At 63.0% G+C, this 26,210-nt stretch overlaps 1 protein-coding gene across 5 annotated transcripts in view; it reads right to left on the reverse strand.

Annotated features, from left to right (window-relative positions):
* Positions 1 to 570: 570 nt before the first annotated feature.
* Positions 571 to 26,210, reverse strand: part of HERC2 (HECT and RLD domain containing E3 ubiquitin protein ligase 2) — a 71,344-nt gene continuing 45,704 nt past the window's right edge. For 2 of the 5 annotated variants that reach the window (XM_036303621.1, XM_036303620.1), the window contains exons 54-93: positions 25,778 to 25,883; positions 25,603 to 25,694; positions 24,885 to 25,060; positions 23,569 to 23,680; positions 23,238 to 23,319; positions 22,995 to 23,138; positions 21,984 to 22,074; positions 21,270 to 21,447; positions 21,065 to 21,146; positions 20,826 to 20,997; positions 19,775 to 19,919; positions 18,925 to 19,150; positions 17,758 to 17,929; positions 16,698 to 16,884; positions 16,031 to 16,168; positions 14,993 to 15,184; positions 13,622 to 13,775; positions 13,028 to 13,135; positions 12,153 to 12,284; positions 11,682 to 11,840; positions 11,478 to 11,596; positions 10,828 to 10,953; positions 10,510 to 10,665; positions 10,136 to 10,251; positions 9,855 to 10,053; positions 8,709 to 8,923; positions 7,704 to 7,881; positions 7,267 to 7,428; positions 6,886 to 6,977; positions 6,599 to 6,738; positions 6,062 to 6,249; positions 5,495 to 5,692; positions 5,211 to 5,294; positions 3,750 to 3,891; positions 3,434 to 3,628; positions 3,061 to 3,173; positions 2,741 to 2,931; positions 2,374 to 2,479; positions 1,922 to 2,134; positions 571 to 1,177 (exon numbers count right to left, since the gene is read on the reverse strand). In XM_036303621.1, the coding sequence (XP_036159514.1) occupies positions 905 to 1,177; positions 1,922 to 2,134; positions 2,374 to 2,479; positions 2,741 to 2,931; positions 3,061 to 3,173; positions 3,434 to 3,628; positions 3,750 to 3,891; positions 5,211 to 5,294; positions 5,495 to 5,692; positions 6,062 to 6,249; positions 6,599 to 6,738; positions 6,886 to 6,977; positions 7,267 to 7,428; positions 7,704 to 7,881; positions 8,709 to 8,923; positions 9,855 to 10,053; positions 10,136 to 10,251; positions 10,510 to 10,665; positions 10,828 to 10,953; positions 11,478 to 11,596; positions 11,682 to 11,840; positions 12,153 to 12,284; positions 13,028 to 13,135; positions 13,622 to 13,775; positions 14,993 to 15,184; positions 16,031 to 16,168; positions 16,698 to 16,884; positions 17,758 to 17,929; positions 18,925 to 19,150; positions 19,775 to 19,919; positions 20,826 to 20,997; positions 21,065 to 21,146; positions 21,270 to 21,447; positions 21,984 to 22,074; positions 22,995 to 23,138; positions 23,238 to 23,319; positions 23,569 to 23,680; positions 24,885 to 25,060; positions 25,603 to 25,694; positions 25,778 to 25,883 (6,054 nt within the window). In that variant the 3' untranslated portion in view covers positions 571 to 904. Of the gene's footprint in view, positions 1,178 to 1,921; positions 2,135 to 2,373; positions 2,480 to 2,740; positions 2,932 to 3,060; positions 3,174 to 3,433; positions 3,629 to 3,749; positions 3,892 to 5,210; positions 5,295 to 5,494; positions 5,693 to 6,061; positions 6,250 to 6,598; positions 6,739 to 6,885; positions 6,978 to 7,266; positions 7,429 to 7,703; positions 7,882 to 8,708; positions 9,155 to 9,262; positions 9,339 to 9,854; positions 10,054 to 10,135; positions 10,252 to 10,509; positions 10,666 to 10,827; positions 10,954 to 11,477; positions 11,597 to 11,681; positions 11,841 to 12,152; positions 12,285 to 13,027; positions 13,136 to 13,621; positions 13,776 to 14,992; positions 15,185 to 16,030; positions 16,169 to 16,697; positions 16,885 to 17,757; positions 17,930 to 18,924; positions 19,151 to 19,774; positions 19,920 to 20,825; positions 20,998 to 21,064; positions 21,147 to 21,269; positions 21,448 to 21,983; positions 22,075 to 22,994; positions 23,139 to 23,237; positions 23,320 to 23,568; positions 23,681 to 24,884; positions 25,061 to 25,602; positions 25,695 to 25,777; positions 25,884 to 26,210 lie in introns of those variants that run through there. The other 3 variants (XM_036303622.1, XM_036303624.1, XM_036303623.1) reach the window with 3 other exon arrangements.

Raw genomic sequence — 26,210 nt, forward strand, 5'->3', positions numbered from 1 at the left:
TGGCCCCGAGGAAATTCTCCCAGCACCCGACCCTGCTGCGGCCCAGGTTCTAGTGCCCTAACCCAGGACAAGCAGCTCAAACCCCAGCCCAGGGCCGAGGGGACCGGAAGCACCCTGACCCCGGGCCAGAGAGACTGTCCTGGGACAGCGGGCGGACGGGGCCAGGACGGGAGGGGCCGAGGGCTCCGGGCACCACTGCCCACCCTCCCCTCTCCTGAGGACCAGGCCTTTGTCACTGCAGGGTGTGTGGTGTCTGCAGTGAACAGATCTAACTGGGGTGGCTCTGAGGGACATCCTGGTGGAAACTGACTGAGGCTGTGCACACCCGTGCCAGGTAAGAGACGGCTCACGGTTTCCTGACAGCTTTATTTATGGGGTGGAATTCAGGCACATACATGACACACACATGTACAGCACCCGTTCCGTGATCGGAGTCGGGACAGAGCTCAGGTGGACCCTGGCCACAGAGCATGTGCGCCCAGCTGCGCCCCTGGAGGAGGGGCCGCCCGGCCTCTGGGTTTTGGTTTTGGTTGAAATAACCTCTGGATGTGTTCAAGTAACACCGATCACTTCATGTTCCAAAAACATTTAATAAATTCAGAATAAAATGAGTGAAGTATTTATAACGCGATCAACGGTCACGCAGATTTCCATGTACAATCGACAGTGCAGACGCGGAAGCAGAAGGGCTGGCGGCCCCGCAGAAGGCTTTATTCGTTCCTGGGAGCCGGTATTTACACGGCGATGCAGTATGGGGGGGGGGGCGGGGGAGACCTTTTGTCTGGAGGACGAATGTCCATGACCGCGGCCGCGGGAAGGGGGCTTCCAATGCCACTCCATTGGCGCCCGGCTGAGCCCAGGCCCCCGCCGCCCATGAGGTCCTCCCTGCAGGCCCTGCGGCCGCTCAGTGTCCCGTGAGATAGTCCTGCGTCGAGTCTGAAGCAAACGAGTCCACGTCCTCGTTCTCCGAGTCCTCGCTGCTGTCCTCAGCGGCCGGCTCGCCCGTGAGGGCGATGCGGGCGTAGTCGTCCGTGTCGATGGACTTGCAGAAGTGGATGGCGTACTTGAGCTTCTCCTCCAGCACCTGCCGGCAGGAGTAGCGGGGCAGCTTCAGCAGGAAGAAGCAGGTGTAGGACTCGGGCAGGAAGTGGTCGGGAGGGCTGTACTTATCCAGCACCTGGAACGGGAGGGTCAGAGCTGGGGGACCTCACTCACCGAGCCGGGGTCCTAAGCGACACGCGTCAGTCCCGCGGGGCCCGCTACCTTTAGAACCAGAGCCCCTCGACTGGCCGGAAAGGGCCCTGGGTTCTGTGACGCTGGCTTCTCTGAAGTCAGGGCTGTGAGGAGGGGGCGGCCCTCACTCCCAGCCTGCACCCTGCAGACTACGGCACTAGGAAGCCAGTGCGAAGAGGGACAACCCCCAGGACCACTTATGTTTTGCGAGAATGACGACACGTGGCTGACAGAGGGCGGGCAGCCTGCGCTCAGCGAGGAGCCTGCCACGGATCCTGGCGGACACGTGGGGAGAGCGACCACCTAGCCCGTCCCTCTATGGACCCCCGGCCTGGATAGCACCGCGACCCGGAAGGTCTGGGGGTAGGCAGCACGGCTCCGTCACCCAGCGACTGGCAGGTACCAGAGCCGGGTCTGACCCTGGGACCGAGAACAGACTCGAGCAAAGCTCGGCTCCTGGTCTGAGGAGCTGGGTTTCCTCAGGGCATCGCTGCCCATCCAACCGGAGGGCCAAGCGCTATGCGGTGTGCTCAGCCAGGTCGGCTGCCTGGCGCTGTGCGCAGGGCGCCCACACACGTCCCACAAGGGGGGCTCCAGCACCTGCAGCGTTTCTGAACCCCCCACCCCCAGAAAAAACGGAAACCAGGTCGGGAGGCAGGACCTGTCCCGACCAGCCCGTGCTGCCCACCTGGATGACGAAGTCCCGGCCCCGGAAGTCGGCGATGGTCCTGGGCAGCCGCGTGCGGCCCCACACGAAGCGCAGGAAGAGGGAGCGCTCCGTGTTGGAGAAGGCCTCCATCACCTCCCAGAACCACTGCACCAGGGGTGCCGACGGCTCCACCCCCTTGTAGGTGGCCACTGACTTCAGCAGGTGCAGGGGGATGTCCGGGCTGCCGCACACCTGGGGGCACAGGGTCAGGGCGCCCTGTCCATCCACTTCTGCTCAGCACCCACCACCCAGGCCGCGGGGGGCGGGGACCACGTGTGGGGCCCAGGGCCGCCCCGGGAGGGAGGCAGGAGACTGGCTTCCTGAGCTGAGCACCCCAGACCCCCGAGGGCACGGTGAACTGAGGCAGCGAGGGCGAGGAGGGGGCCACCACGGAAAGGCCCTGCCAGCGGGGCAGCTGCGGAGCCACCTACCATCGTCTCCAACTCGTAGCCGGTGAAGAGAGAGAGCAGGGGCACGGGCACGACGCGGGCCATGCCCTCCCGGACGGCGGCCACCTGCTCGTCGAACTCATGGAGCCTGAGAGGAAGGCACCAGGTGACCAGGGGCGCCTCCCCTCCCCCCCCCCTCCCCCGCACCCCCCTGAGTTCCGCAGGCGGTGAGGACAGCCTGGAGGCGATGCAGCCACCCTCCCAGGCTGCCCAGGCTCTCGTCTCTGTCCTCCTTCCCGCCCCCTCCCCACCCGCGGGAAGCGCCCCCAGGCCTGCAGGAGCACCAGGCAGGAAGGGACGCAGGGGAGGGCAGGACGCCTGCCGGGCGCCCTCACACAGCTGCCCGCACCTGTAGCTCACGGCCAGCCGGACGTACTCCGCGCGGGTGTCCAGGGAGATGTGCGAGTGTCTGGAGCTCAGCTGCACATCCTGGCCGCTGGCGCTCGGCACCGTGAAGGGCAGGCCCATGGCCTCGAACTCCTCAGAGGTGGCCTCGTTGTCGCGGATGTACATGAGCCCGGGGATGAAGTCCTTGTCCACCTTCCCGGGCACAGGAGTCCGTGTTGAGCCAAGTGGTCCCCCCCGCACCCCGCCAGGCCTCGCCCACAGCCCCCAGGGCCAGGAGGGAGCGCACACCGGGGACCCCGCTTCCCAGCCGCCCGGGCGCACCTCGCTGAGGTCTGCGATGGTGAGGCTCATCCCCGCCAGCTGCTTCCAGACGGGCTCGGCCAGGCTGAGGCTCAGGGGGCTCCCCGTGCGGATGGCGATGCCCAGCAGCACGCCTGCGCATCCAGGGCGGCGAAGGGCATTGGAATCAATGGCAGGGCATCCAGCTCCCTCCACCCGGCCCGCTCCCTCCCACCAGCACCACCCCAACTCAGGAGGTACGCCCCAAAGGCCTGCCCTGTCCTGATTAACTGCTGCTCTCTGCCCAAGGCCACGGTCTCACTGCCCCTCCGAACAGAGCAGCCAGGAGGCCGGGGGGAGGGCGCTGGTCCACCCCCCCGAACAGAGCAGCCAGGAGGCCGGGGGGAGGGCGCACCCAGGAAGCGGAACATGTTGGTGTGCACGGGCGCCCGGGCGGCGGGACTGAGCAGGTAGCAGTCTCGGTTGGCCCCCGACTCGTCCCTCCCGTTGGGCGTCACGATCAGAAGGGGCGTGAGTCCATTCTGCAGCTCCTCACAGATCTCGGCGATGGACTCGCTGTAGCCGCCTCCACAGTCGTCCACCGATTCGCCTTCGGGGGAAGGAGAGTGAGCCCCTGTCCCCCACAGAGTCTGGGGAGCAGCATGCCCCCCACGGAGCCCGGGGAGCAGCAGCCCCGCGGTGGGACCACCGTCCGCGCCCAAGGCTCTCACCCACAAACTTGACCTTCCAGACGCGGTGAGGCAGCAGCAGGCTGTCGGGGCTGAAGGAGCTCATCTTGGCGCACATCTGCCCAAAGACGGACTTGGTGCCGTCGGGGCCCGCCAGGCCGCCTTTGCTCCGGGAACGCTTGACCTGAGGAGGAAGGACAGGGAGCTGGCGCAGCAGGAGGCGCAGGTGGACAGCCCGGGTGCTCGCGGACGATGCCAGCCCTGGGCCCTTGCCCATCGCGGACGATGCCAGCCCTGGGCCCTCGCCCGTCGGGCCCTGACTCCCGGCAGGACCTGAGCAGCTGCTGCCCTGGAGCCGACAGCGAGCGGCACGCGGGCATGTGGTGCCCCCACAGACTGAGTGAGACCCGAACTCCCGACGTGGAGACGGAGCCGCCGCACGGCCGGGGGCCTTCCTGTCGGACCTGGACTTGCTAAGCCTTCAGAACGAGCTGGCACACCCGCCCCAGGTCTGAGCGAGAACCTGCTGCCGTGCACCGGCTTCACGCTGCCAGCATGCTGACCCGGCTGCGACGCGATCCCGCCAGGAGCCGCCCAGACAGGACACTCTCCCAGGGCGTTGCCGAGCCCGACCCGGCTGAGGGCATGGCTGAGGCAGCGTGTGGCCAGCCGCCTGCCCCTCGGCTCGCTCCCGGCAGCCTGAGCCCCGACAGTGCGGAGACCACCGTGCCCCGAGGTGTGGAAGGGAGGCTTCTGCTGGCCTCGCTCAATAGCCTGCTTGTTCGGGGAGCGGCCGCCGCCCAGCACAGCGCTGTGCCCGCTGACGTCCCTGCAGGGGCTCTTCCGCCCGCGTGGCCACACGTGCTCCGCAGCAAACCACAGACTGACACTTGAGCTAAAACGCCCTGAGCGAGTCCAGGAGCACACGGGGTGTGTGTGTGTGTGTGTGAGTGTGTGTGTGTGCACAGGGCGCAGAACAAGCAGTCTGTTCTTCGGGGCTCCTGCTGCCGCTGGGGGAGGCGGCCACATGCCCAGGCTGTCAGGCGCCGCGGCCTCCCCTTGGTGTTTGACGACTGGTGGGCGCCACACGGGCAGCCGTGGGACCCGGAGATGGGCCTGCTCCCTCAGTTCTCTGGTCCCGGGGACACAGCAGTGACTCAGCCCGTGAAGGGCAGAGCCGCGAGGGCCAGGAGCGTGAGGCTGGGGGACAGGGGTGGGTTGGGGCAGAGGCCTCTGACCGGCCGCGTCTGAGCACCTAGACCCCAAGGGGTGAGGAGACATGCCCGCCAGGAGGGGGCACGGCTTTCAGCCTGCAGAGGCCTCGGCCCAGGGAAGCCCACATGTGCCTGCGGGCCATGGCGATGGACACTCCCCTCTGCTCGTCTGGATCTGTGCTCTGGGTTCATGCCTCCTTCCTGCTCTCTAAAGGGCGTGGCCCAGGTGTGCCCCCTGCCCCCGGGCCAGCTGGCAGCCACGCCACCTCGAGGCAGAGGTCCCCGTCACCTGGATGCGGTTCAGCTCCACCACGGGCCCGTGCTGGCGGTCGCGCACCATCGTTGCCTGTACCACCTTCCGGAAAGCCACCTCCTGAATAAAACACGGCAAGGGTGAGAACCTGACATGGTCAGCAGGGCACTGTCTGTCCACACGGAGGGCCCTAAATGTGCAGCGTGGAGCCTGCACAGAGTGCCGGGAGCGCTGGCTGAGCAAGCTGTGCCCTGACACCCGTTCCCAGCCGTCCTGGGGTTAAAGCTCACGCAGACCCGGCCCACCGTGGAGGCAGGTACCTTGCCCTGGGAGATGAGGATGCCCCGCAGGGTGTCGAAGCCCACGGCGGGCCCCAGCCCTGTCTCGCCCAGGGCGCCCTCCAGGTCGAACATGGGGATGCAGGGGCAGAAGAGCTCGGAGAGGTGGTGCAGCAGCAGCAGCCGGTTCCGCAGGGCGACGACCGGGAGCTCCTGCAGGTGGTTGTACTCCATAGGCACCTGCAACAGAGGCGAGGTCACCGCCCTGCACGGCTCTGCAGGGGCGCCTGCGTCCGTGTGGTTTGGAAAATCTCTTAACGACAATCTGGCCACTTGGCTCCAGGAGAGCCATCGAGGAAAACGCGAGAATAACTAGTCTACGGCCGTGTCTGCTGAGAGTGTGGTGGCCTGTGCTGTCACCAGTTTCCCGTCCTTCATGCGATGCTGAAGGAAGGTGAGCGTTTCACTGACAGGCTGCTGGCTGACGGGAAGGCCAGGTTCACACGGGAGCCTGAACCGCTTCCAGCGGGGCCTGGGCCACACAGGACCGCCACCAGGTGCACCTGAGCCGCCCCCCCGCCCCCGCCCCCTGAACCCCGCAGCACCCACCTGTGCGGGGAGCTTTCCGGCGCTGGCGGGCTTGCTGGTGGACCAGGCCAGCGTGTGTGCCGAGCCGCAGGCCACACGGTTGACCTTCCTGCCCTGCAGGGCGGCCACCAGCCGCGGCCTCTGGATGGCGTTGGTGGTCCCGTCCCCCAGCTGCCCCTCGTCGTTGTCCCCCCAGGTGTAAACCTCACCTGAAAGTGAACGGGGACCAAGGAGCCACGTGAGGAGAGTGCAGAGGCCTCCCTGCAAGGGGAGGGGGGGGGGGCGGGGGCGGGCAGGACCCTGAGACCTAGTGTCTCCTCACACCATGCGCCCCCAGGCCTTGTCCCTTATGCATTGCCCCCTCTGCAGACACAGGCCAGGGTGGGGGGGGAGGGGAGGGGGAGGGGGCGGGCCCCCTGTTCCTGGGCCAGCGAGGGCCAAGCCTGCACGCAGGCCTCTCTAAGGCCAGTTCTTCTCTGTGCAGCGTGAATGGTGACGTGTTCACGGGCCCACAGCAGAGGCTGGGACGCTCCCAGGACGCAGAGGGCCGCCACCTACCCTCCTCCGTGCAGCACACGCAGTGCAGGGAGCCCGTGGCGATGGCAATGACCTTCTTCCCCTGCAGCCCCTGCACCTGCCGCGGCCTCCGCACGTGGTCGTCAGAGCCGTGGCCCAGCCGGTGGTAGTCCCCTTTGCCCCTGCGTCAGGAGACGGGCTCAGGGTGCGAGGCCACCACTGCCGGCTCCGGGACACACCCCAGCCCACGGGGACGTCACGGACCATCCACAAAGGCCGGGAACACCACCTCAGGTTAGCCTCCCAGCCCTGGGGCCAGCCTCGCGTACCAGGTGTAGACAGTGCCGGACTTGGTCAGGGCGACCGAGAACTGGGACCCGCACTCCACCTTCACCACGCCCAGGCCCGTGAGCGAGTCGATCTGGAGGAGAGGTCACTCAGACGGCCACCAGAGACCGACGTCCGTCCGAGGAGGAAGCGGAGAGCCTCGCCCTCGCCCTCACCCAGCGTTTATGACCGCTGACCCCCTCCACGGGCAAAGCCCAAGCCACGGGCAGGAGCGGCCGCGCCTGCAGCCAAAGCTCCCGCGAGAGCACGACAGCCCTGGATGCCTCAGCAGGCGGGGCCTCCCTTGCTCTTCACCCAACACCCACGCACGGGCAGGAAGGAGGCAGAGTGCTGGGCCGCCCCACCCGCGGGGACAGAGGTACCTTCATGGGCACTTTACAGCCGTCGCTGCCCCCGCGGCCGAGCTTGCCGTAGTCCCCGTCGCCCCAGGACCACACGGTGTCGTCATCCGTGAGGCAGAGGGTCTGGGCGTCGCCACTGCCGCAGGCGACGTCGACCACGCGGTGGCCCTGAAGGGCCTCCACCTTCAAGGAGGGACATGGAGGTTTTCTGACCACACGGCCAGGCCCCCCGAGGGAGGCTGCCCGTGAGTCCACACAGGACGCACCCCCGCAGCCGCCCTGGGGGCCAATGCCCTGCTCTGTCTGCCAAGGACCGCCCACGAGTGGAAATGCAGGGCAGGTCATGCACTATCCTCTCAGACGACCCACAGCACACACACCAAAAAAGCCCACTTGTCCACACTGAGCCGTGACCCTCGACCCCAGCAGAGCGGCCCGCGCCCTGGACGCCGCCTCACCAGCTTGGGCTTGAGCTGGTCCTCGCTGTCGCTATGGCCCAGGCGGCCGTACCGGCCTTTGCCCCACGTGTAGAGGTCGCCGGCGGAGGTGACGCAGGCGCTGTGGGCTCCGCCAGCAGCGATGTCCACCACCTCGGTGCCTCTCAGAGACTCGACGACTCGAGGGCGGTCACAGGGACTGCAAAGAGGCCACGAGCACGCCTCAGGCCAGGCTGACCCTCTGGTGGTGTCGCACGAAGGCTCTGGGCTCGGCGCTCACGAGTTCAGTGTGCACGTCCCAATCTACACCCTCAAGTCGAATTCCTTGGCCTTTTTGTGTTTTTGCACTTAACTTCCCGGTCACAGCTGACGTACAGCATTACGTCAGCTCCAGGGCACACCGGCGAGAGGCATCGCACCACTAAGTCTCACACCCGCTGCCCGTGCCCCGTGCCCCGTCAGTGTCCCTGGCTGCCTCCGGGGCTGCACCGAGTCCCTGACTGCACGGCCGGCTCCCTCTCCTCCAGTCCCCACCCTCCTCCCACTGACAGCCTCCCGGTGCTCTCTGTCCACAGGCCCTGCCGCCGCCTCAGTTTTTTGGATTATTTTCTTTTTGCTGCTCTGACCCATGTTCCTGCTTATCCTGCCCCGACTGTGACAATAACAAGACCCCCCAGCCCGGCGTGGGGCTCAGTGACTGAGCATCGGCCTAGGAACCAGGAGGTCACGGTTCCGCTCCCAGTTGGGGCACAGGCCCGGGCTGTAGCTCCATCCCAGTGGGAAGGTGCAGGAGGCAGCCGGTCCATGATGCTCTCTCATCACTGACGTTCCCATCTCTCTCCCTCTCCCTGCCTCTCGGAAACCAATAAAAAAACCAACTCAGAATTGAGCCCCGTTGAGGTCCATGCACTTGCTCCCAGGAGCCCCCCCCTGAAGTGGATGTGGGGGATGCTGTGCGGAGGGCAGGGCTGACAGAGACACGAGCACGGAGCCCAAGAGAAGGAGCGGTACGAGCCGCCCAGGTACCTGCGGTTGCCGTGGCCCAGCTTCCCGTCCTCGGCCTCGCCCCAGGAGTACACCTCTCCTTCGGAGGAGAGGGCGAGGCAGTGCTTGCCGCCCGAGTTCACGGCCACCTTCCTGATGAACACGTGCTGGATGGACTCGAGCAGCGTCGGGGTGGACACCGACTCCGTGCCCCCGACGCCAAGCCGGCCGCCGGCCCCGTACCCGGTGGCGTACAGCTAGGACAGGAGCAACAGGAACCGACTTTACCCCAAGAGCCCGCATCGTGGTAACTGACGCCCAACCTGCGCTCTAGACGTTTCTCCCCAGAGAAAGCCGAGAACTGAAGCTTCATGGGTGCTTCCTCAGAGTGAGGCGGCTGCGACTACTTGAAAGACCAAGTTCACAAACTGTAGTTTGCACGTAAGGGCTGTTTTCTGGGGACATCTCTGTTTTTGCCCAGATGCCAACTATAACTCACGCCAAGAAAAACAAGGAAGGTTTAGTTATTTACCGCCAGGAGGTCCCAGACAGACACCCGCAGGAAACTTACTGTTTGGGACACTAAGTGTCTTTACCGTTAATTTTTAAAAACCAGACTGCCGTTTCCGAATGCACGTCACCCCTCTTCCATAGAACCGAAAGGCTGCAAAGCTGTGGAAGGGGGACCCCCACACAGGACGGACGTGAGCCAAGGTTGCAGGTGGACCCAGGAGGACGCCTGGCAGGCTCTGCTCTGCCCCCTGCCGCCCCCCAGCCCAGCGGGCCCTTCTCCCATAGGCGGGACCTGGCGAGGAGGCACAGGGTCCAGTCACAGACGACGGCTTGCTGTGAAGTGACCTCGCGAACCCCGACTACACGAGAGAAAGGAGTGGAGCGAAGGAACTCGACAGGCAAAGGCCAGCGAGTCCCACACACCAGCAGCGATTGCTTCAGGGGCAGCAAAGAAACCCAGGAAGACGCCTCCTGAATCACGGGCAGGAAACCACGGGAACACTGGTTTCCAAATGAAGCCTGCACGTGTGGAGCCAGGAGGCCCGCAGGGATGCTCGGGGGGCCTGCCTCCAGCACCCAGGGCGAGGCCTGGAGGCAAGGCCTCAGGAGTGCACACCCAGGACCGCCCCGCCCTGCGCCCCACAGTGTCCATGTCGACGACGGACGCACCCTTACCTTCCCGTCAGCCGTGACCGCGAACAGAGTCTGCTCTCCGCCAATGAGCTGCACGGGCCTGAGGGTGGCCAGGGCTTCGCAGGGAGTGGGCACCTTCACCTTCGCCCCCTCGATGCCCCCGAGCTGGCCCCTGTGGTTATGTCCCCACCCGTAGATCGTGCCGCTGCCACCGGCAGACAGAGTCCAGTCGTCCGGGCGCCTAGAGCCAAGGAAGCGAACAATGGAGGTGGGTGCTCCCCGCCTAAGGCGTGTCCCGTGCCCGCCGCTCCCGCCGCAGCGACCTGTTCATCCACTGCACCAGCTGCTCGTCGTGCTCCCTCCGGAAGACGTCGTGGCTCTCGTGCAGGATGTCCATGGCCTCGCCGTCCGCCATGAGCTCGCGGATCTTCTTCGCCACCTGGATGGCACACGGCAAGGCCATCACACGCCCGTCTCAGGACAACAGGGGACGCGGAGGCAGGGGTCCCGGGGGAGGCAGCACCAGCACTGGGGCCTCAGTAACAGGAAACCAGGGCTCCTGTCTGAGCGTCAGCACCGTCCCTGGTTCCCACGAGGGGCCCCCTCAGGGCACCTGCAGCGCCAGCAGCCGCACATCCGGTGAAAGACAGCGAGCGCTGTGCTCTCCAGAGGCGGGCGACTCAACACCTGCGCGTACCTCGTCGAGAAACAGCCGGGGCAGCGGCGTCCTCCTGTCCAGGGCCACGGCCACGCGGGAGGCCATGCAGTACCTGCGGAACCAGGCCCACTTGTGCGTCTCGGCGCAGCAGGGCAGCGTGTCCAGCTCTAAGTCACAAGCAAGAGCCACCAGCACCTGCAAAGGGTCACGCAGGGTCACGCGCAACCTGCCCGGGTGCCTCTCCAGCCTGCTGCTCGCCAGCCGTGCTCACGGTCCCTGTGGCGGACCTGTCCCCGCCTGCCCACTTCCGGCGACGCCCGACACACGCCTGCACAGGCCGCTCCCCAGCCACGTTACCTTAAAGAAGGGGCTGTGCAGCAGCTGCTTGCCGCCCCGCACGACAGGGTCCTCGTACTCGAACTGCCTCTCCAGGGTCTCCGGGAGGCCTTTCACCAGCGCAGCCAGAGCGCTGCCCGTGAAGCTCTGCGGGGACACCACGCTGTAGCCTGCCCCGCACCCATGCTGGGCCTCTACGAGCTGACGGTCTCGTCTACTGTGCCCTTCTCCCCAGAAAACGAGCGTGACGCGCTCACGCAGGGGGGGACCTAGCGGACGTGACGGCCCTGGGACGGAAGGGGATCTGCACTCCACCCCGGCGCTGGGTCAGCGAGGCAGCTCCCACCCCGGCCCTCCGGCCACCCGCTCCCGGCGTGGTCAGGACCCGCAGTCCTCTAACAGCAGCCGCCTCATCAGCAGAACAAAGACTCGTGGTCAAGCCCCACAAACGCGATCCCATGGTCACAGCCCCCGAGACGCGCTGCCTGTAAAGTCAAAGGCCGGCCGCACTCCGTATGTGGAGCAGCATGAGGGCGCCGGCAGTGACAAAGGCTGCCTTATGCTCTGCCGGACTTCCGGGAACTTCTCCAAGTGGGAGATTTCAACACCTAAAGGAGCACCTGCCTCACTCCCTGGGTCACAGGTCTAGGGCCTGGGTGTGGGCTCCCTACCAGGGCGCGCGCCTCCCCGTCGCTGTCCCCCAGCAGCCGGCGGATGTTAACCGACTGTCCAAACTCCGTCGTCAGCAGCTTTCTCAGCCTCTGAAGGGCCCACATTCTGTGACTGGCAGCTGGAAAGAGCAGACAGAGGACATCAGGAGCTCGACCACGGTTCCCCTCGCCTGCGACAGACATGGTGATGAAGACGCCGCCTACCTAAGGCACTGAGCTGTGCGCACGCGGCCAGCGACGCGGCCAGGCGTGGGACGATGCTTCTGTTCGAGGCGAGGTTGAGCCGGAAGTCGAGTAGGCACGTCACCAGGTCCATGGACGGGCAGGAGAGGACACAGCGGTCGGAGAGGAGGTCTTTAGGGCCTAAAGGATGAGCACACGCATGTCCTGTAAGGAGACCTGCATGACCTGACCGACAGGCTCCCCACGCGGCAGAAGCAGGCAGCCCACAGCACGGAGTGTAAACGATGCACCCTCATGGCCGGGCACCCAGCCTGGAGCACCGCGGCCCCCCACCTGGGCAACGCAGCCCCCCACCTGCGGCCCCCCACCTGGGCACCGTGGCCCCCCACCTGGGCACCGTGGCCCCCACCTGGCACTGCGGCCCCCCACCTGGGCACTGCGGCCCCCCACCTGGGCACCGCGGCCCCCCACCTGGGCACCGCGGCCCCTCACCTGCGGCCGGCATGATGGGGTAGACGGTGAAGCGCCAACCCCACCCGTTCACGGACCCGTCGCTGATGAACTTCCACTTCAGCTCGTCCCCAGGGATGCGCAGCTCGCTGGACCAGTCGCACCACTCCCGGCCTGGGGGAAGCACACGGTGGCTCACTCCCCCACCAACACGAACCTCTTCCGAGAGTCGTTCATGCAGTGTCTGCAGCACGTGGGGCTCCAGCCCAGGCTCCCCAAAGTGGTGTTCACATGCCTCCAGGGGAGCCTTGCCCTTCAACACACACTGCGCTAAGTCCTGGGGAAACTGAGGCAGCAGCCTGGCCCTGACGGAAATGTGCACACAACTGCCACGCAGTGTGAGGCCTGCAGGGCCGCAGACAGCCTCGGGACAGGGGCCGGCTCAGCACAGAAGGGCCGCCCTCGGGGAGTGGAGCCGTCCGCGGGAGCCCAGGGCCAGGCCGCGTGAGTCACAGCCGGGTTCCTGCCTGGCGGGCTCTTCAGCGTGAGGAGGGCCCGTGGGAGCGGGGACCGGCCCAGGGGCCACCTGGCTAAAAGCTACGTCGCGTTTGTGAGGCCGCCAGGGAAAGCCCGAGCTCCTCTGGGACTGCATGCGCCGCCCGAGCATTCGCAGGGCTTGTAAGGAGCGTCTGGTGAGGAGGCCCTGCTGGGCCGGGGGGGCGGGGGGGGTCTGGGAAGGGCTGCCAGTCCTGCCCCAGACAGAGGATGGAGACTGAGAAGATGCACACAGACACTTCCCCTGGGAGACGCTGTGGGCACGTCAGCCTTCCCCTCCCTGGGCCTGGCACCCCCGGGCCTGGCACGCTTGGCGAGGCTACGTCGTTCCTGAAGGCGGGCAACGCCCCCCACTCTCCCACCTGAGCGCACGGAGACGATCCTGTTGACGCCGTCCATGACGGTGAGCGGGTCGTGGCGCCGCTCCGTGGAGCACTGCCGGTCAAACTCCACCCGGAGGCCTTCCGCACCTGGCAGGTGAGCAGAGCAGTGAGACCCCAGCGGGCACACCTCGGCGAGACCAAAGCCACACACACCTGCGCTCTGTGCCCAAGGCGCCCACCTGACAGACACTACGCAGGACCCTATGCTGCACGGCTCCCTGCGCCAAGTTCTATCCCGAAAAGGAAAAGGCTTTTAGGAAAGTGAGGAGTCTCATGCAGTTTTAAAATTCTGTTCTAGAGCCCTGGCCAGCGGCTCGGCTGGTTGGAGCGTCGTCCCCTCCATCAAATGGTGGCGGGTTCAATTCTGGTCAGGGCATAGGCCTAGGCTGCGGGTTCGAGTCCCGGGAGGGGAGCACACGGGAGGCAGCCGATCCACATTTCTCTCTTACCTCGATGTTTCTCTCCCCCTTCCTCTCTCTCTCAAGTCAATTTTAAAATATCCTTGGGTGAGGATTAAACCAATTGTCCTCTCAGCCGGCGATGGCCGCTCCCAGGCTGGAGCCCCACCCGCACCTGGGATCTTCACGGTGCCGCTGGAGGACGTGTCGTCCGTGTAGGGGTGGCTGCTCTCCACCACCACGGGCTGCGAGGACAGGCGGCCGCTCTGCGAGTCGGAGGCCACGTCCTCCAGCTCGGTGACGCAGAGCTCCAGCAGCATGTCTGCCACCTGCGGGGAGAGGGGCAGGTCGGGAGGCTGCCCAGCCAGGTCCTGCCGCAGGACGGGGTGGCCGCAGGGAGAACGGGGTGGCCGCGGGGAGAACGGGGGGGGGGGGGGTGGGGTGGTGGTGGTCTGAGGACTCTGGCTCAGACCAGGGCTGGGTCTCCTCGCCTACAAAGTCAAGACGGCACAGGCTCGCAGAGGAGGGGCTGCAAACCGTGAAGGTGACCAGGGAGGAGCCGACACGGACACCCACAGGTGCCGGGGGAACAGAGCCTGTGATGGCAGCCGTGCCTGCTCCCCCAGGATGAGCGCTGCCCTGGGGGAGAGCCCGGGGCGGGGGCCCTCGGAACAGAGGCGCCAGGGGAGGAGCAGCTGTGTGGCTGCTCAAACTTAAACCAAGTTAAAGAAAACGACACTTCGGGTTCCTGGGCGCAGGGGCCACGTGTCCAGGCGCAGTGGCCGGGGAGCGGACGCTTCCACGGCAGAGAGTCCTGGTGGACCCAGGCTGCCAAACACCAAGACCTGAGTCACAGCTACAACAGTCACGGCACCGTGGTTAGAGTATAAGGATTAGATTCACGGAGCAGAAAAGCTTGTCGATGAGCCCAAATGCACACAGGAATCACAAATACAAAAAAGTCGTTCCCAAATTCCTGATATTGTGGCCACGTTTGTCATTCGGGGAAAATAAAGCTGGATCCCAACATATCCCTTATATCAAGATAAATCCCAGATGGCTCAAAAAGACAAATGTGATCTATAAAAATAAAGGCATAATATGCGAATCAGACCGGACAACCTTCTGGACGAAGCTGGGCTGTGAGGGAAGCCCAGGTCCCGGGTGCCAGGGGGAAGCCAGTGTCAGCAGGCGGGGGAAGGGAGGCCTACTCTTGCACGAATTTCGTGCCTCAGGCCTCTAGTCAATGAAGAAAGAAAAATTACTAGAAGAAATTGGTTTCTTTAAACAGTGCCATGGTTCTCAGCATAAAACAAAGTCCAGGAGCCGTAAGGAAGCCCTGGCAGAGCTGACGCTGTCGAGATGAGGGACTGCTGAACGCGGACACGGGCATGCCAAGGCCCCGGACACGGCAGCCCACGGGACAGCGCAGGGCTGACTTACACGGAGCCCTTCCACCCTGCCGTCTCCTGCATGGAGTCCATCACGGACAAGACGTGACGTCACAGCAGCACCACGGAGAGGAGGCCCCCTCCCGTGTGCTCACCTGGGGGTAGGCGGTGCCCATGCCCGACAGCACGGCCGAAAGCACCTCGCGGCCCCGGTCCCCTGCCCGGCCGCACACGGACAGCTTGAGCAGGTCCACCAGCACCCGGGTGTCGTCGGCGACCAGCAGGCTGGTGAACTCGTCCAAGGCCTGAGGTTCTGGGCCCGAGGCCTTGTTCTGGCTCTCAACATCCTACAAGGCCCAACATGAAGGGAGGAGCAACATGTTAGAACACCACCAGCTCACGCACAAGCTCCCAGAGATAAAAGGGGGCCTTCAGGAGGCGAGAGGACCAGGAGGTCGCGGGGAGAAGCGACAGCCTTGGGGCCCCCCACCAGGACCCGAGCTTGAAACCCACCATCTCCGGCCTCACAGCTGGGACTGGACCGACCTGGTGGTGGGGTGGGAATCGCTGCCTGCATATCCCTGCGCGTGGCTCACGTGGCGGCTTAACACTAACAACGCTTCGTTTGCCATAACTTACGACTCACAGCAAGACGAATGAAAACTCGCCATGCAACTACTACCAGTCCTAACGCACTCAGCCAGAAGCACCAGGGGGCACGAGGCACCGGTGGGTGGGACAGAGCACGGAGCCAGGTGTCTGCAGGGCCTCCAGGTCCTTCTCTCCCATGACGCTTGTGACCTGACACAGTCACTGCCCGCAGTGGGGACACCTGGCAGACACTCCTGAGCAAGTGATAAGGATTCGGGTCCCAGGTAAGGCTGCCAATCAACGCCCCCCCCCCCCACACACACACACACTCTCAGGAGCGCACAGAGCCAGTGTCCCTCTGTGAGGACTAACGAGACAGCATGCCCTGGGGCCCTGACCTGCATGGACCTACTGGGACAGGAGCCAGATCTGCGTGGGAGGGATGAGAAGCCCTGGCTCGCGGAGTGCGCACTGCGGCCGGGAGGGGAGGGTGGGCTGTGCCCAGCTCGCCCAGCGTGCAGGGAGCCACCTGTGTGCTGCCCCTGCAACCCCGCATGCGGTTAACAGGCTTTCAAAGCCGAACCATCAGGAAGCCCCCTGACCTCTTTGGCTTTGGTCATGGTTTCGGCGATGATGCTGGCAGCTCCCGGGTCATCTGTCACCGGGATGAATGGCCGAGAAGAGGCTGAGGAAGCAGACGGGGTCACGGCAGCAGGGGTCACAGCATCCTCCGAAGAGATCTGGTTTCAAAATCCAGGAAGAAGAGCTCAGCAAAGTGCACACGTCCCAGACTCCCCAAAGCCTCACCTGAGAGCCCTCTGGCCACCCGGGCGACCCGAGGCTGCAGCCAGATGTCACAGTGGGGACAGCGCTTCCCCCCAGGGGGGCTGGCAGCCTGCACCAGGCACTCCTGTTCCCAGGGACACCTGGCGACACCAGGACAGGTCGCAGGAAGAGACTAAAATGAGCTCACATCTCTTCAAGCTGATTTAGCCCCAAAATAAGTTACAAAATATTTTGACTTTTAAGAGGCATAAGGTTTCGTAATTGCAGACAAAGGACTATGGACTTGCATTTAGCATCTTTTCAAAAGAATAAATCAAGTTCCACTTAATGCTTAAAAAAAAAGCCTCCTTTTTAAAAAGAATATTTTCTAATTCAAGCCCAAAATCACAGCAACAGGCAGGAAGGAAACACGGAATGAAGTGAGACAATGAACTGGACTGTCCTGCCCTCCCCCCTCTGACGAACGTTACTTCACTCACTCACCTCCCCTCGCTTCTCCTGCCAGGGACTGGGGCTCGGCCTGTCCTCGGGGTCAGCCGCCAGCAAGCATGCCTCTCCGCTCACGGGACTGGCCGTGGCGGACGCCTCGGAAGGGGGTGCCGAGGAGGAGAAGGAGGGGCACTCCGGGGCGATCATGCTGGCCGGCATCAGGGCCCCCACCACGGCATCTCTGTCAGGAGGGAGGGGCCTGGTGAGCCACCTTCCCCATGCAGGACAGCGGCAGGAGCGGGCGGGCACCGGGGAAGGACGCCCTAGCTTCCACAGGACACACGGTAAAGAGTTTCGGAAAAACACTGAACATTATCACAAGGGGCTCACTGCCTGGAAGCTAAGAGTTATTCCTGCTCTTACGTATACGAATGCCTAGTGACAACGAGAAAACTGCCGAACGCAAACATCACAGCAGGGCAAGCCCCTGGATCCCCTGGGAAACCCAACAGCACCCTCAGATACCAAGGGGGTTCTGGGTGGAAGCTGCAGCCAGGGCGGCTCCCAGGAGCAGCAGCACACATGTCCTCTCAGGGCTGCATGGCCTCTGTCTGCACCTGCAGCCCCTGCAGGTGCGTCCTCCTCGCCCTGGCCCCTGCAGGTGCGCCCTCCACGCCCCGGCCCCTGCAGGTGCGCCCTCCTCGCTCCGGCCCCTGTAGGTGCTCCACGCCCCAGCCCCTGCAGGCGCGCACTCCACGCCCCGCCCCTGCCAGGACCACTGAGAGGCTAGACAACAGCCGCAAAAGGTTGGAAAACATCCACTTATCCACTCTGGCCTGGGAGTGTCTGAGTGAGGGGACGGGTGTGAGCATTCATGAGCATCAGCATCAGCGATGCTGCCTCTGGCCCATAGTCATGCTTAGAGCTCATTGGCCAGAGAGAGTCACACGGTGCCCTCTGTTCTGACTCTCGTTTCAAGAACCAAAGCGCACGGGACCCGAAACGCTGTCTACAGACAACACCACATTCTGTGAAACATCTGATTAATCAAAAAGCTGCACAAACCCAAGTCTAATGTGATGGCGGGATCTCAAAAGCTAGCGAACCAGCCTACCTGGCGTACGTGATCTGCAAGGCGTTGAGCACGTGAGACAAGGCCTGCTGCTTGGCCAGGTTCCCGTCCAGGGACAGGAGGGTCTTGGCGAGAGAAGGGCGGCCAGGCTTGGAGCTGCCCGCACCGCTGAGTTTGTTGTTGGCAGCAGAAGACTCGGCATCGGAAGGCACACCTGAAGAGAAAGTGAGAACTTGGATTTGATTTTTTTTTAAGATTGGATTTTATTCTGTTTCTGTAATTTAATCTTTCAGTTTAGTTCCAAAACACATTGCAATCTGCATTCTGCTATTTCACAGATGAGGTATTAGGTTCATGAATGGTCTTTCAGAGTAAAGAAATGCACTTTACTTATACTCTATAAAGAAGTTATTTTCAGCAAAGTTTTACTGTAATTGCAAGACAACGTAGACACGTTTGTAAATGCATGAAAGTGACTAAGAATATTCTCAGAATTTGATAAAAATCATAAACCCAAACACCCAAGAAGCACAATGAGCTGCAAGCATGAAAACCATGAAGATAACGACCCCAAGGCACACTGTCATGAAATTGCTCAACCCCAGGGACGAAAAAAAAATCTTAAAAGCAATCTGAGAAAAAGGTTGTGTGTAAAAGAACAAAGACAAAAACGACAGCAAATCCTCAAGGAAAAGAATGCAAGTTAGAAAACAATGGGACCATGTCTTTAACGCAGCGGAAGGAAAAGCTGCCAACCTGGAATTCTATACCCAGCCAAGCCCTAGTGCAAGAGAAGCAGGACGACGACGAGTAAGGTGCTAAAGGAGCGTCATGAGCGCCTGGACTGCAGCGTTCGCAGGCGTCGCGTCAGCGCGAGGGAGATGACACCAACCACGCATGGCTCACTGTGCCAGCTTTGTGGAAGGGGCGGCCGAGGCGCCCAGCAGCCGGCACGATGTCTGTGCGCGTCAGCTGTGACTACAGTCCTCTCGTGAGCGCGTGCACAGCACAGAACCAGCATCGCACGCCTCCTAAGGCCCCGCGCCAGCTCGTGCACCACGGTCACCCCGTGGCTTTGGTGCAGAAGGGATGACGCCACGACCTCTGCCCTGGGCATGAGGGACCTCCTAGGAGGACCCCGGCCAAACCAGTCAGCTACCTAGGTAAGAAGCACCCAGCGGGTCCCTCGCCGCCAAACCAGTCAGCTACCTAGGTAAGAAGCACCCAGCGGGTCCCTCGCCGTCGGGAACAGGACGGGCTCGTGCACAGAGGGTGTGGCCATGTCGACGGTCGTCCAGGCCACGCTGTGTGAAGACCCGCAGGCCACTCGCGTGATCTTCTGGCCTTCCAGGCCTTGCACCAGGGTGGGCTTCCTGTTCACGGTGGTTGTGCCGTTGCCTTGCTGGCCGTGGTCATTGTCGCCCCAGGCGTAGACCTGTTAAGGGGGAGAAACCAACTTTTCAATTTCCAGAACCTTTCCTTTAGATGCCCTTCACCATCCTTGCCGTGACTGTAAGCGATCATCCCTTAACGTCACTCCCACGCGTTGCCCTCCCTCTCTGTGAGAGGAGGCGGGCGGTCTCTTCCACTACATGTGGTCACATTCCCCCTCCACTTTGCAAAGGGAAGCGCTCACATAGTGTCTCAGTTTCCACGCACGGCAGTGCCCCTGACCACGGGTCTGCTTCCATGGTCTCAGTGGCCCCCTGTCCACCACAGGCCATAGCCACTCCCACAGCCTAGGCACCAGGCAGGAGCCGCCAGGCAGGAGCCCCCCTGGACAGACGCCCCGTCCCTGGCAGGGCCACCAACACCCACCCACCCAGACAGGAACCAGGCACACACCCCCTGAACCTAACGTGCACACCTCTGGGATTTGGGAGGAGCCTGAGTCCCCAGAGAAAACCCACAGACACGGAGCCCCTGCAAGCCCCATGTAGGCAGTGGCCTGGCCTGGAATTGGTTTTTTTTCATCAATGTTCTATCAAAGTGGCACTAATGACACATCTCATCAGTGCAAGCTCCCCCTTGGACACGGGCTCGCCACGCCTTCGCTCACCTGCCCTGCATCCGTGACCGCCAGGCAGTGCAGGGCCCCGACGGCCACGTGCACGATCTTCTTCCCTCGGAGCCCTTCCACCACCTGCGGCTTCCGCACATGCACATCCGAGCCGTGGCCCAGCCTGAAGTAGTCCCCCTTGCCCCTGCGGGAGGTCCACGGTGCGTTAGCCCTGGCGGGGGCTGCTCAGCGGGAGAGCTTCAGCCGTGGACTGAAGGGTCACGGGTTCGATTCCAGTCAAGGGCACATGCCTAGTTTGCAGGCTGGATTCCCAGCCCCGGTCGGGGCATGTGCGGGAGGCAACCAATTGATGAATCGACGTCTCTCTCACATCGATGTTTCTCTCCCCCTTCCTCCCCTCTCTCTAAAAATCAATGGAGAAAAAATATCCTTGGGTGAGGATTAACCAAACAACAAAAACGCAAAACCAAGCCGGTGTGCTGCAGTCCAGGCGACAGCCTGCACGCTCGACAGGGAGCGCTCCTGGCTAGGGCATCGGAGCGGCTCGAGGGCAAGGCCACCGAGCCACGGGCTCTGAAATCCTGCCTCAGTCGGCACAGCACCTCCTCTGCCGGCGAGAGCCTAGTGGTGCCCCACGTTGAAATGACTGGTGCAGGTTTTCACATAAAGAGACTGAAAACACAGCCAACGACCTGGAATGCCGCCTGAGCGCCCCCGGTGGTGGCCTCGCTCGCGCTGCTCTGGGCCCTGATGCTCACGCTGAGCCTGTCCCTCTTCCCAGGCCAGCTGGGGCCCGCTCCCCTCGGACTTAATGAAACCAGCTTCACAAGAAACACCAGGCCCTGACGCGGGAAGGCAGAGGAGCCCTGGACAGACTCCCCTCCGCAGGAAGGACAAGCTGGCCCCCGGCCCTCCGTGCTCTTTCCCGACAACCCAGCGACAGCAGGACCTGCCTCTGAGCCTGCGGCCCCCAACGTGAACAGGGAGGATGGAGGTGCTCGGGAGCAAGGACCCAGCGGCTCAGCACTCCATGGGCACGGAGAGGGCACATGCCCGCACAGCACGACAGCGGGGGGCAGGCGGTACCTACCACGTCCACACCACTCCCGACTTGGTGAGCGCCAGGGAGAACTGGGCGCCGCACTCGATCTGGCACACACCCTGTCCGTTCAGCCTCTCGATGTTCTGGGGCACGTTACAGCCTTCACTTCCTCCCCGGCCCAACTTTCCAAAGTCGCCGTCGCCCCAGGAGAACACCAAGCCTGGGGGAGGGAAAGGCCTTCAGCCCGGTTCCGGGTCCCACCCCCGGGGGGAGCGGGGCCGGCTCACCTTCGTCGGTCAGAGCCAGGGTCTGCGCGTCTCGGCTCCCACAGGCGACCTGGATCACCCTGTGCCCCAGGAGCACTTTCACCTGCGTGACAAGGGGACAGTCACGCACGGCTCGGGAAAGTGAGGGAGCCCTTCCCAGACGCAGCACACGCTGCCTGAGGCTGGCAGGTGGCGAGCGTCCCGTAGGCACCAGGTGGGCGCTCACCATCTTGGGCTTCAGCTGCGTCGTGTTGTCCCCGTGCCCCAGCCGGCCGTACTCCCCGAGGCCCCAGGTGTAGAGCTCGCCGCTGGATGTGAGGGCCGCGCTGTGCGAGCTCCCGCAGGCGATGTCCCGGATGCGCTTGGTCTTCAGGGCCTCGATCAGCCGCGGCTTGTCGCAGTTCCTGGAGCAAACGAGCAACGTGCCCTGACCACCCAGCTTGTGTAGGGAGGGAAAAGGAGCCCCAGCCGGTGTGGCTCAGTGGACAGAGCGTCGGCCTGCGGACTGAAGGTCCCAGGTTTGATTCCGGTCAGGGCACATGCCAGGGGTGTGGGCTCCATCCCCAGTAGGTGGCACGTAGGAGGCAGCTGTGCCATGATTCTCTCTCATCATGGGTCTCTCTCTCTCTCTCTCTCTCTCTCTCTCTCTCTCTCTCTCCCCCTCACCCTCTCCCTCTCTCTACCTTCCTCTCTGAAATCAATAATAATAAAAAAAGAAGACATCTACACAGATCTACATGTACAGATCAACTTAATAGGACCCAGCCTTTAATACAGAATGGGGAGGCGAAGGCATGCTCACAGCTGCTGCTCTAAGACAGCTTCCAGTCCCCTTCTCATGAGTAACTGTCCTGTTTACTTTTCTGCAGAATCGCGTGCCAAGGCCTGCACCCCTGATGGGGACGGGCTCGTGTGGCAGGTGCGAGGGAAGGGTCCTTACATCCGGCTGAAGTGGCCCAGCTTGCCGTCATCCCCTTCGCCCCAGGAGAACACCTTCCCGTCGACCGTCAGAGCCGTGGCGTGCCGGCCGCCTGCAATCACACAGGGGTGGGCTCTCAAAGGTGGGCACACACAGGGCACAGGTAACCCCGTTCGTTCTGCCCGACGTGCAGCACGCACACATCTCGGGACAAGTACATAGACAAAGGGAGCTTTTATGAAGCTACAGAGTTGGCGTCCCAGGAAGAATTTTACTTGCAAAGCAGCAGCACAATAACCTTGCTGTTAACGGGGCTCCTGCTGTTAATCTGTGAAGACCACACGTCAGGGGAGAGGAAAATCAGTGCGTCTGTGACCAGGCAAAGGCCCCGGAGACCGCGTGTCTGAGCTGCCCGCAGGGTCACTTCAGCAAAATGCTCCCATCGGCAGTTCGGGCGTCCCTGCACTCTCCCCACAAGGACCTCCTCCCAGCCCTCCCCCTCCGCCCCCCACCCCACGGGCCTGTGCTCCCTTGCCAGCTCCCAGGCTCTCGCCCGCCTAGTCCTCCCTGGCAGGACCAAGTGGAGGGCAGCAACGAGCTGGCCCAGAGAGGACCGAGACAGAGATGGGACAGGTGGGGCTCTGGGTGGCCGCTAACCTGGCAGAGCGGCCATACTGGCCGGGACCCTCCCCAGAGAAAAGGGACGTGCCCTCCGCTCGGCCTCTGTTCTGGGGCCTCTCTCGTGGTGTGAGCCCACCTTTTGTACAGACACAACGCATCCCACGCTCAGGCCTGCAGTGCCCGGCAGGGCTGGCCGAGCTGCAGGAGTGTGACTTTTCTAAGGGCTTCTCTTTCCACTGGGGCTCAGACAAAGGCGACAGGCTCTCCCAGCAAGGACACACCTCTGAGCGTGCGCAGGAGGGTGCAGAGGCGCTGGGACGCCGAGCCGGGGAGGGGCACAGGAGGGCACCTCAGAGAGAGCTACTGAAGGGCCCAGGCTCCTCGGCGCCGAGACCCACGCCTGGCAGGTACCTGAGTGCACGGCCACCTTCTTGACCACGTAGCTGCTGAGCGCCGTGACCTGCCGGGGGATGGGCACGGTGCCGCTGGACATGCCCAGCCCCAGCCGGCCGTTGGTGGCCTCGCCGCAGGCGTACACCTTGCCCTCCACGGTCACTGTGGGCAGAGCGGGGGCAGGGCTCAGCTCAGACACCACAGCGGGGGTTTTTGGCGCGGAGCACAAGGGACCCGTTTTTAATGTGGGAGGAACTGTACCTGCAAACAGACTCTTAGAGCCACCCGCCACCTGCACGACATTCAGAGCCGACAGCGTCTCCGAGAACGAAGGAACCTTTATCTGGAACAGGATGTTTTGTTAAAACATGGAGAACAGTTTTACTTACACTTTTAAGATTACCAGTAATTTAGCTGACGATACAAGGAATCACGTGATTTGCATGACAACAATGACCAGTGGTCACTTTTTCTCTGGGTCGCACATGGGGGGTGTGTGTGGGCCCTGAGGCTGGTGGTGTAAGGAGTCTCCCCTCCCCCAACCCGGCTGGCCCGTGTGCAGAGCCCCCCGAGGCAGCTCCGGCCCAGGTACCTTGGAGCCCTTGAGGCCGCCCAGCTGGTCCTTGTCGTTCAGGCCCCACACGAACACTTTGGTTCTGATCGTGGCCGCCGACTCCAGCCCCGCAGCCTTCTTCCTGATGAGGCTGCCAGAGGGAAAGACAGGCCGTTCAGCATGAAAAATGTTTCAGAACGAAAAGCAAAGCCGCCTCGAGCACACGGCTGGCTCATTTCTGTCGGAAACAACGTCCGAACCCTGGGGCCTCGAGTCACACAGGAATCAGCCTGCACAGCTCCCATGTCTGCCTCCCCACCCGACGCCTTTTCATAAGGAACTTAGTTCCTGCCTGTTCCCGGGGGAGGGCTCTGAGCTGAGCCCTTGCAGACAGCTCCTACCGTCCCTGGAGAAGAGCCCCCAGTGGGCCCGGCACTGTGGCCAGGTCCCTAAGGCCAGACACGGGCCTGGTCGCTTCTCCCCAGAAAGACTGTCACAGGCGTCCCCACAGAGCTCCGAGGGCTCTTCCTGTTTACCCTCTGCCAGCGCACGCGCCCATCCGCGTCCAGGAGGCTGCCCACTGGAGCCCCTCCTGCCCTCAGCGCTGCAGGGCTCATCGACGCAGCATGCCCGCCTGGACCTCGGGACACAGAGCACCCGGGACTGATGCCCGACGCGCTCCTTCGGTGCTTGAGGTTCCTGGCTTCCGTGTGCTTTGCTCTCTGTGAGTTGGGATGGAACCCAGGGTTCCAGAGACCAGGCCCTAGCGAGGTAACATTTCTCGTGCTGACTTCACGAGGAGTATTGTAGGGTGTAGCTCTCATCGGACACAGGCACAGGTTTGACCCCGGAGGTGCATATGGAGGCAGCCGTGGACGTTTCTCCCACACTGACGTCTCTCTGTCTCTCTCTCTTGCTCCCTCTCTTCTAAGTCAACATGGGAAATTCTATGTATATTTTACAACAATAACATTTTCAGTTTAAAAGTGAACAATAAGACACTTAGCAAAGCAAGCTATGAATACACCCCATGCCATACCGTTTCCACAGGAAACACGATTAGGGACAGTTAGAAAGGAAACTACAGGACGTACACCAAAGGGTTAACTGTGACTTTCGGTAGAAAAATCAAACGTTTTCATTTCCTTATTTGAAAGGTATTTTTCTAAACACAATGTATTTCTGCATCAAACACTTCCCTGAGTTGAACCAAATGGTAATTGTTGAGAACCCGACCGCGTGTGCCCAACACGCCGGGGTGCCCTGGAGACCAGGGGGGGCCCAACAGCGTGTGCCTGACATGCCGGGTGCCCTGGAGACCAGGGGACCTGGCATGAGCCCCAGCCCGCACTCACCTCCCGGCGCTGCCCTTCTCGTCCTCCTCCTCCTCGTTGTCAGAGGCGAGGAAGGGCACGGCGGCCCAGTCCTCCTCCTCAGCGCGCACGCGCCCCAGCAGCACGAGGCCGTGGATCTTGCAGTCGATGCCCGAGCTCCGGCACTGCTTGATGGCGATTTCGATGTACCTGTGGTACTGGACACGCACCGGGAGCTGCAGACCCCGGGGCCACGCCCTCCACCCTGAGTGGCGAGGACCCGTCAGCCCTGGACGCGTGCTAAGGTGCGTCCTGTCCCTACGTCCTGGAGACGCCCAGCCAGGGGCAGGTCAGGTTGGGAGGCCGGGGACTCAGTGTTTGTCTCACAGACATGAGGGACCAGAGCCCCCCTGTGCGGCCGCTGCCTCAGAGCTCCCCGAACAAGACGTCCTGGGAAGGAGGCGGTCGGAGCCTTCACAACGCTCCAGACAGAACGACAGACGTGCCGGTCTGCCACCGGAGAGGACAGACAGACAGAGCCCCGGACTCCGGCCCCTGCTGAGCAGGCACAGCCTACGACCGATTCAGTGCAGCAGGGAGGCCCTCAGCGTGAAGACGCGCCCTGCGCTGGGACCCCGTGGCTGCGGGAACGCGCTCACAGATGAGAGGAGCACAAGGGCCGGCTGCCTGCGGGCGCCAGGCCACTTCCCACCACGGTGAGGAGACGCAGGCATGGAGACGGGCCCCGCCCGCCACTCACCTCTGTGCAGTCGCTCAGCAGGGACACTGTGGTGTCGGTGGGGCTGATGTTGATGGTCTTCAGTTCAATGAGGTTATTCAGGGAATTGCCGCCTGGGAGAGAGGAAGGGAGACAAGCATCAGACCAGGAGATTCCATTCTCTGACGGAGGGCACGCGGAGCCAACGCCCTCGTACCTGACACCACGACCAGGGAGGGCATGTAGCTGCTGTCCGCAGGGTCGACGGTCATTTTCAGTCTATGAACCAGGACGTCGGGGAAAATCTCCAAGCGGATCCAGTGCTTTAAAAAGAAAGCAACCCCAGTCAGTAAGGTCCAGCTCTACTGTAGCTGCTAAGGTCGTATCAGTAAAGCCCGAACCAGCACGGGACTGTAAACCCCATCGTGTGGCCTGAGAGACAGACTCTCCTCGGAGCTCCTCCCCCCCTCGCTTCTGAGCAGCTGTCAGATGTGGGCCACAGAAAACACGAGTCCAGTGGGGAGAGTGCCTGCTCCACATCTGTCCTGCGTAGCCCTGGGATGCTCCCCCTCCCCCCACACAAGTGCAAACACACAACACTCCACAGGCCAAGACGTGCGAGAGGAACTTCTGACAGAGCAGCATCGGGG

This window comes from Myotis myotis, unplaced genomic scaffold, assembly GCF_014108235.1.
Source record: "Myotis myotis isolate mMyoMyo1 unplaced genomic scaffold, mMyoMyo1.p scaffold_m19_p_38, whole genome shotgun sequence".
In the NCBI taxonomy this organism is placed as follows: Eukaryota; Metazoa; Chordata; class Mammalia; order Chiroptera; family Vespertilionidae; genus Myotis; species Myotis myotis.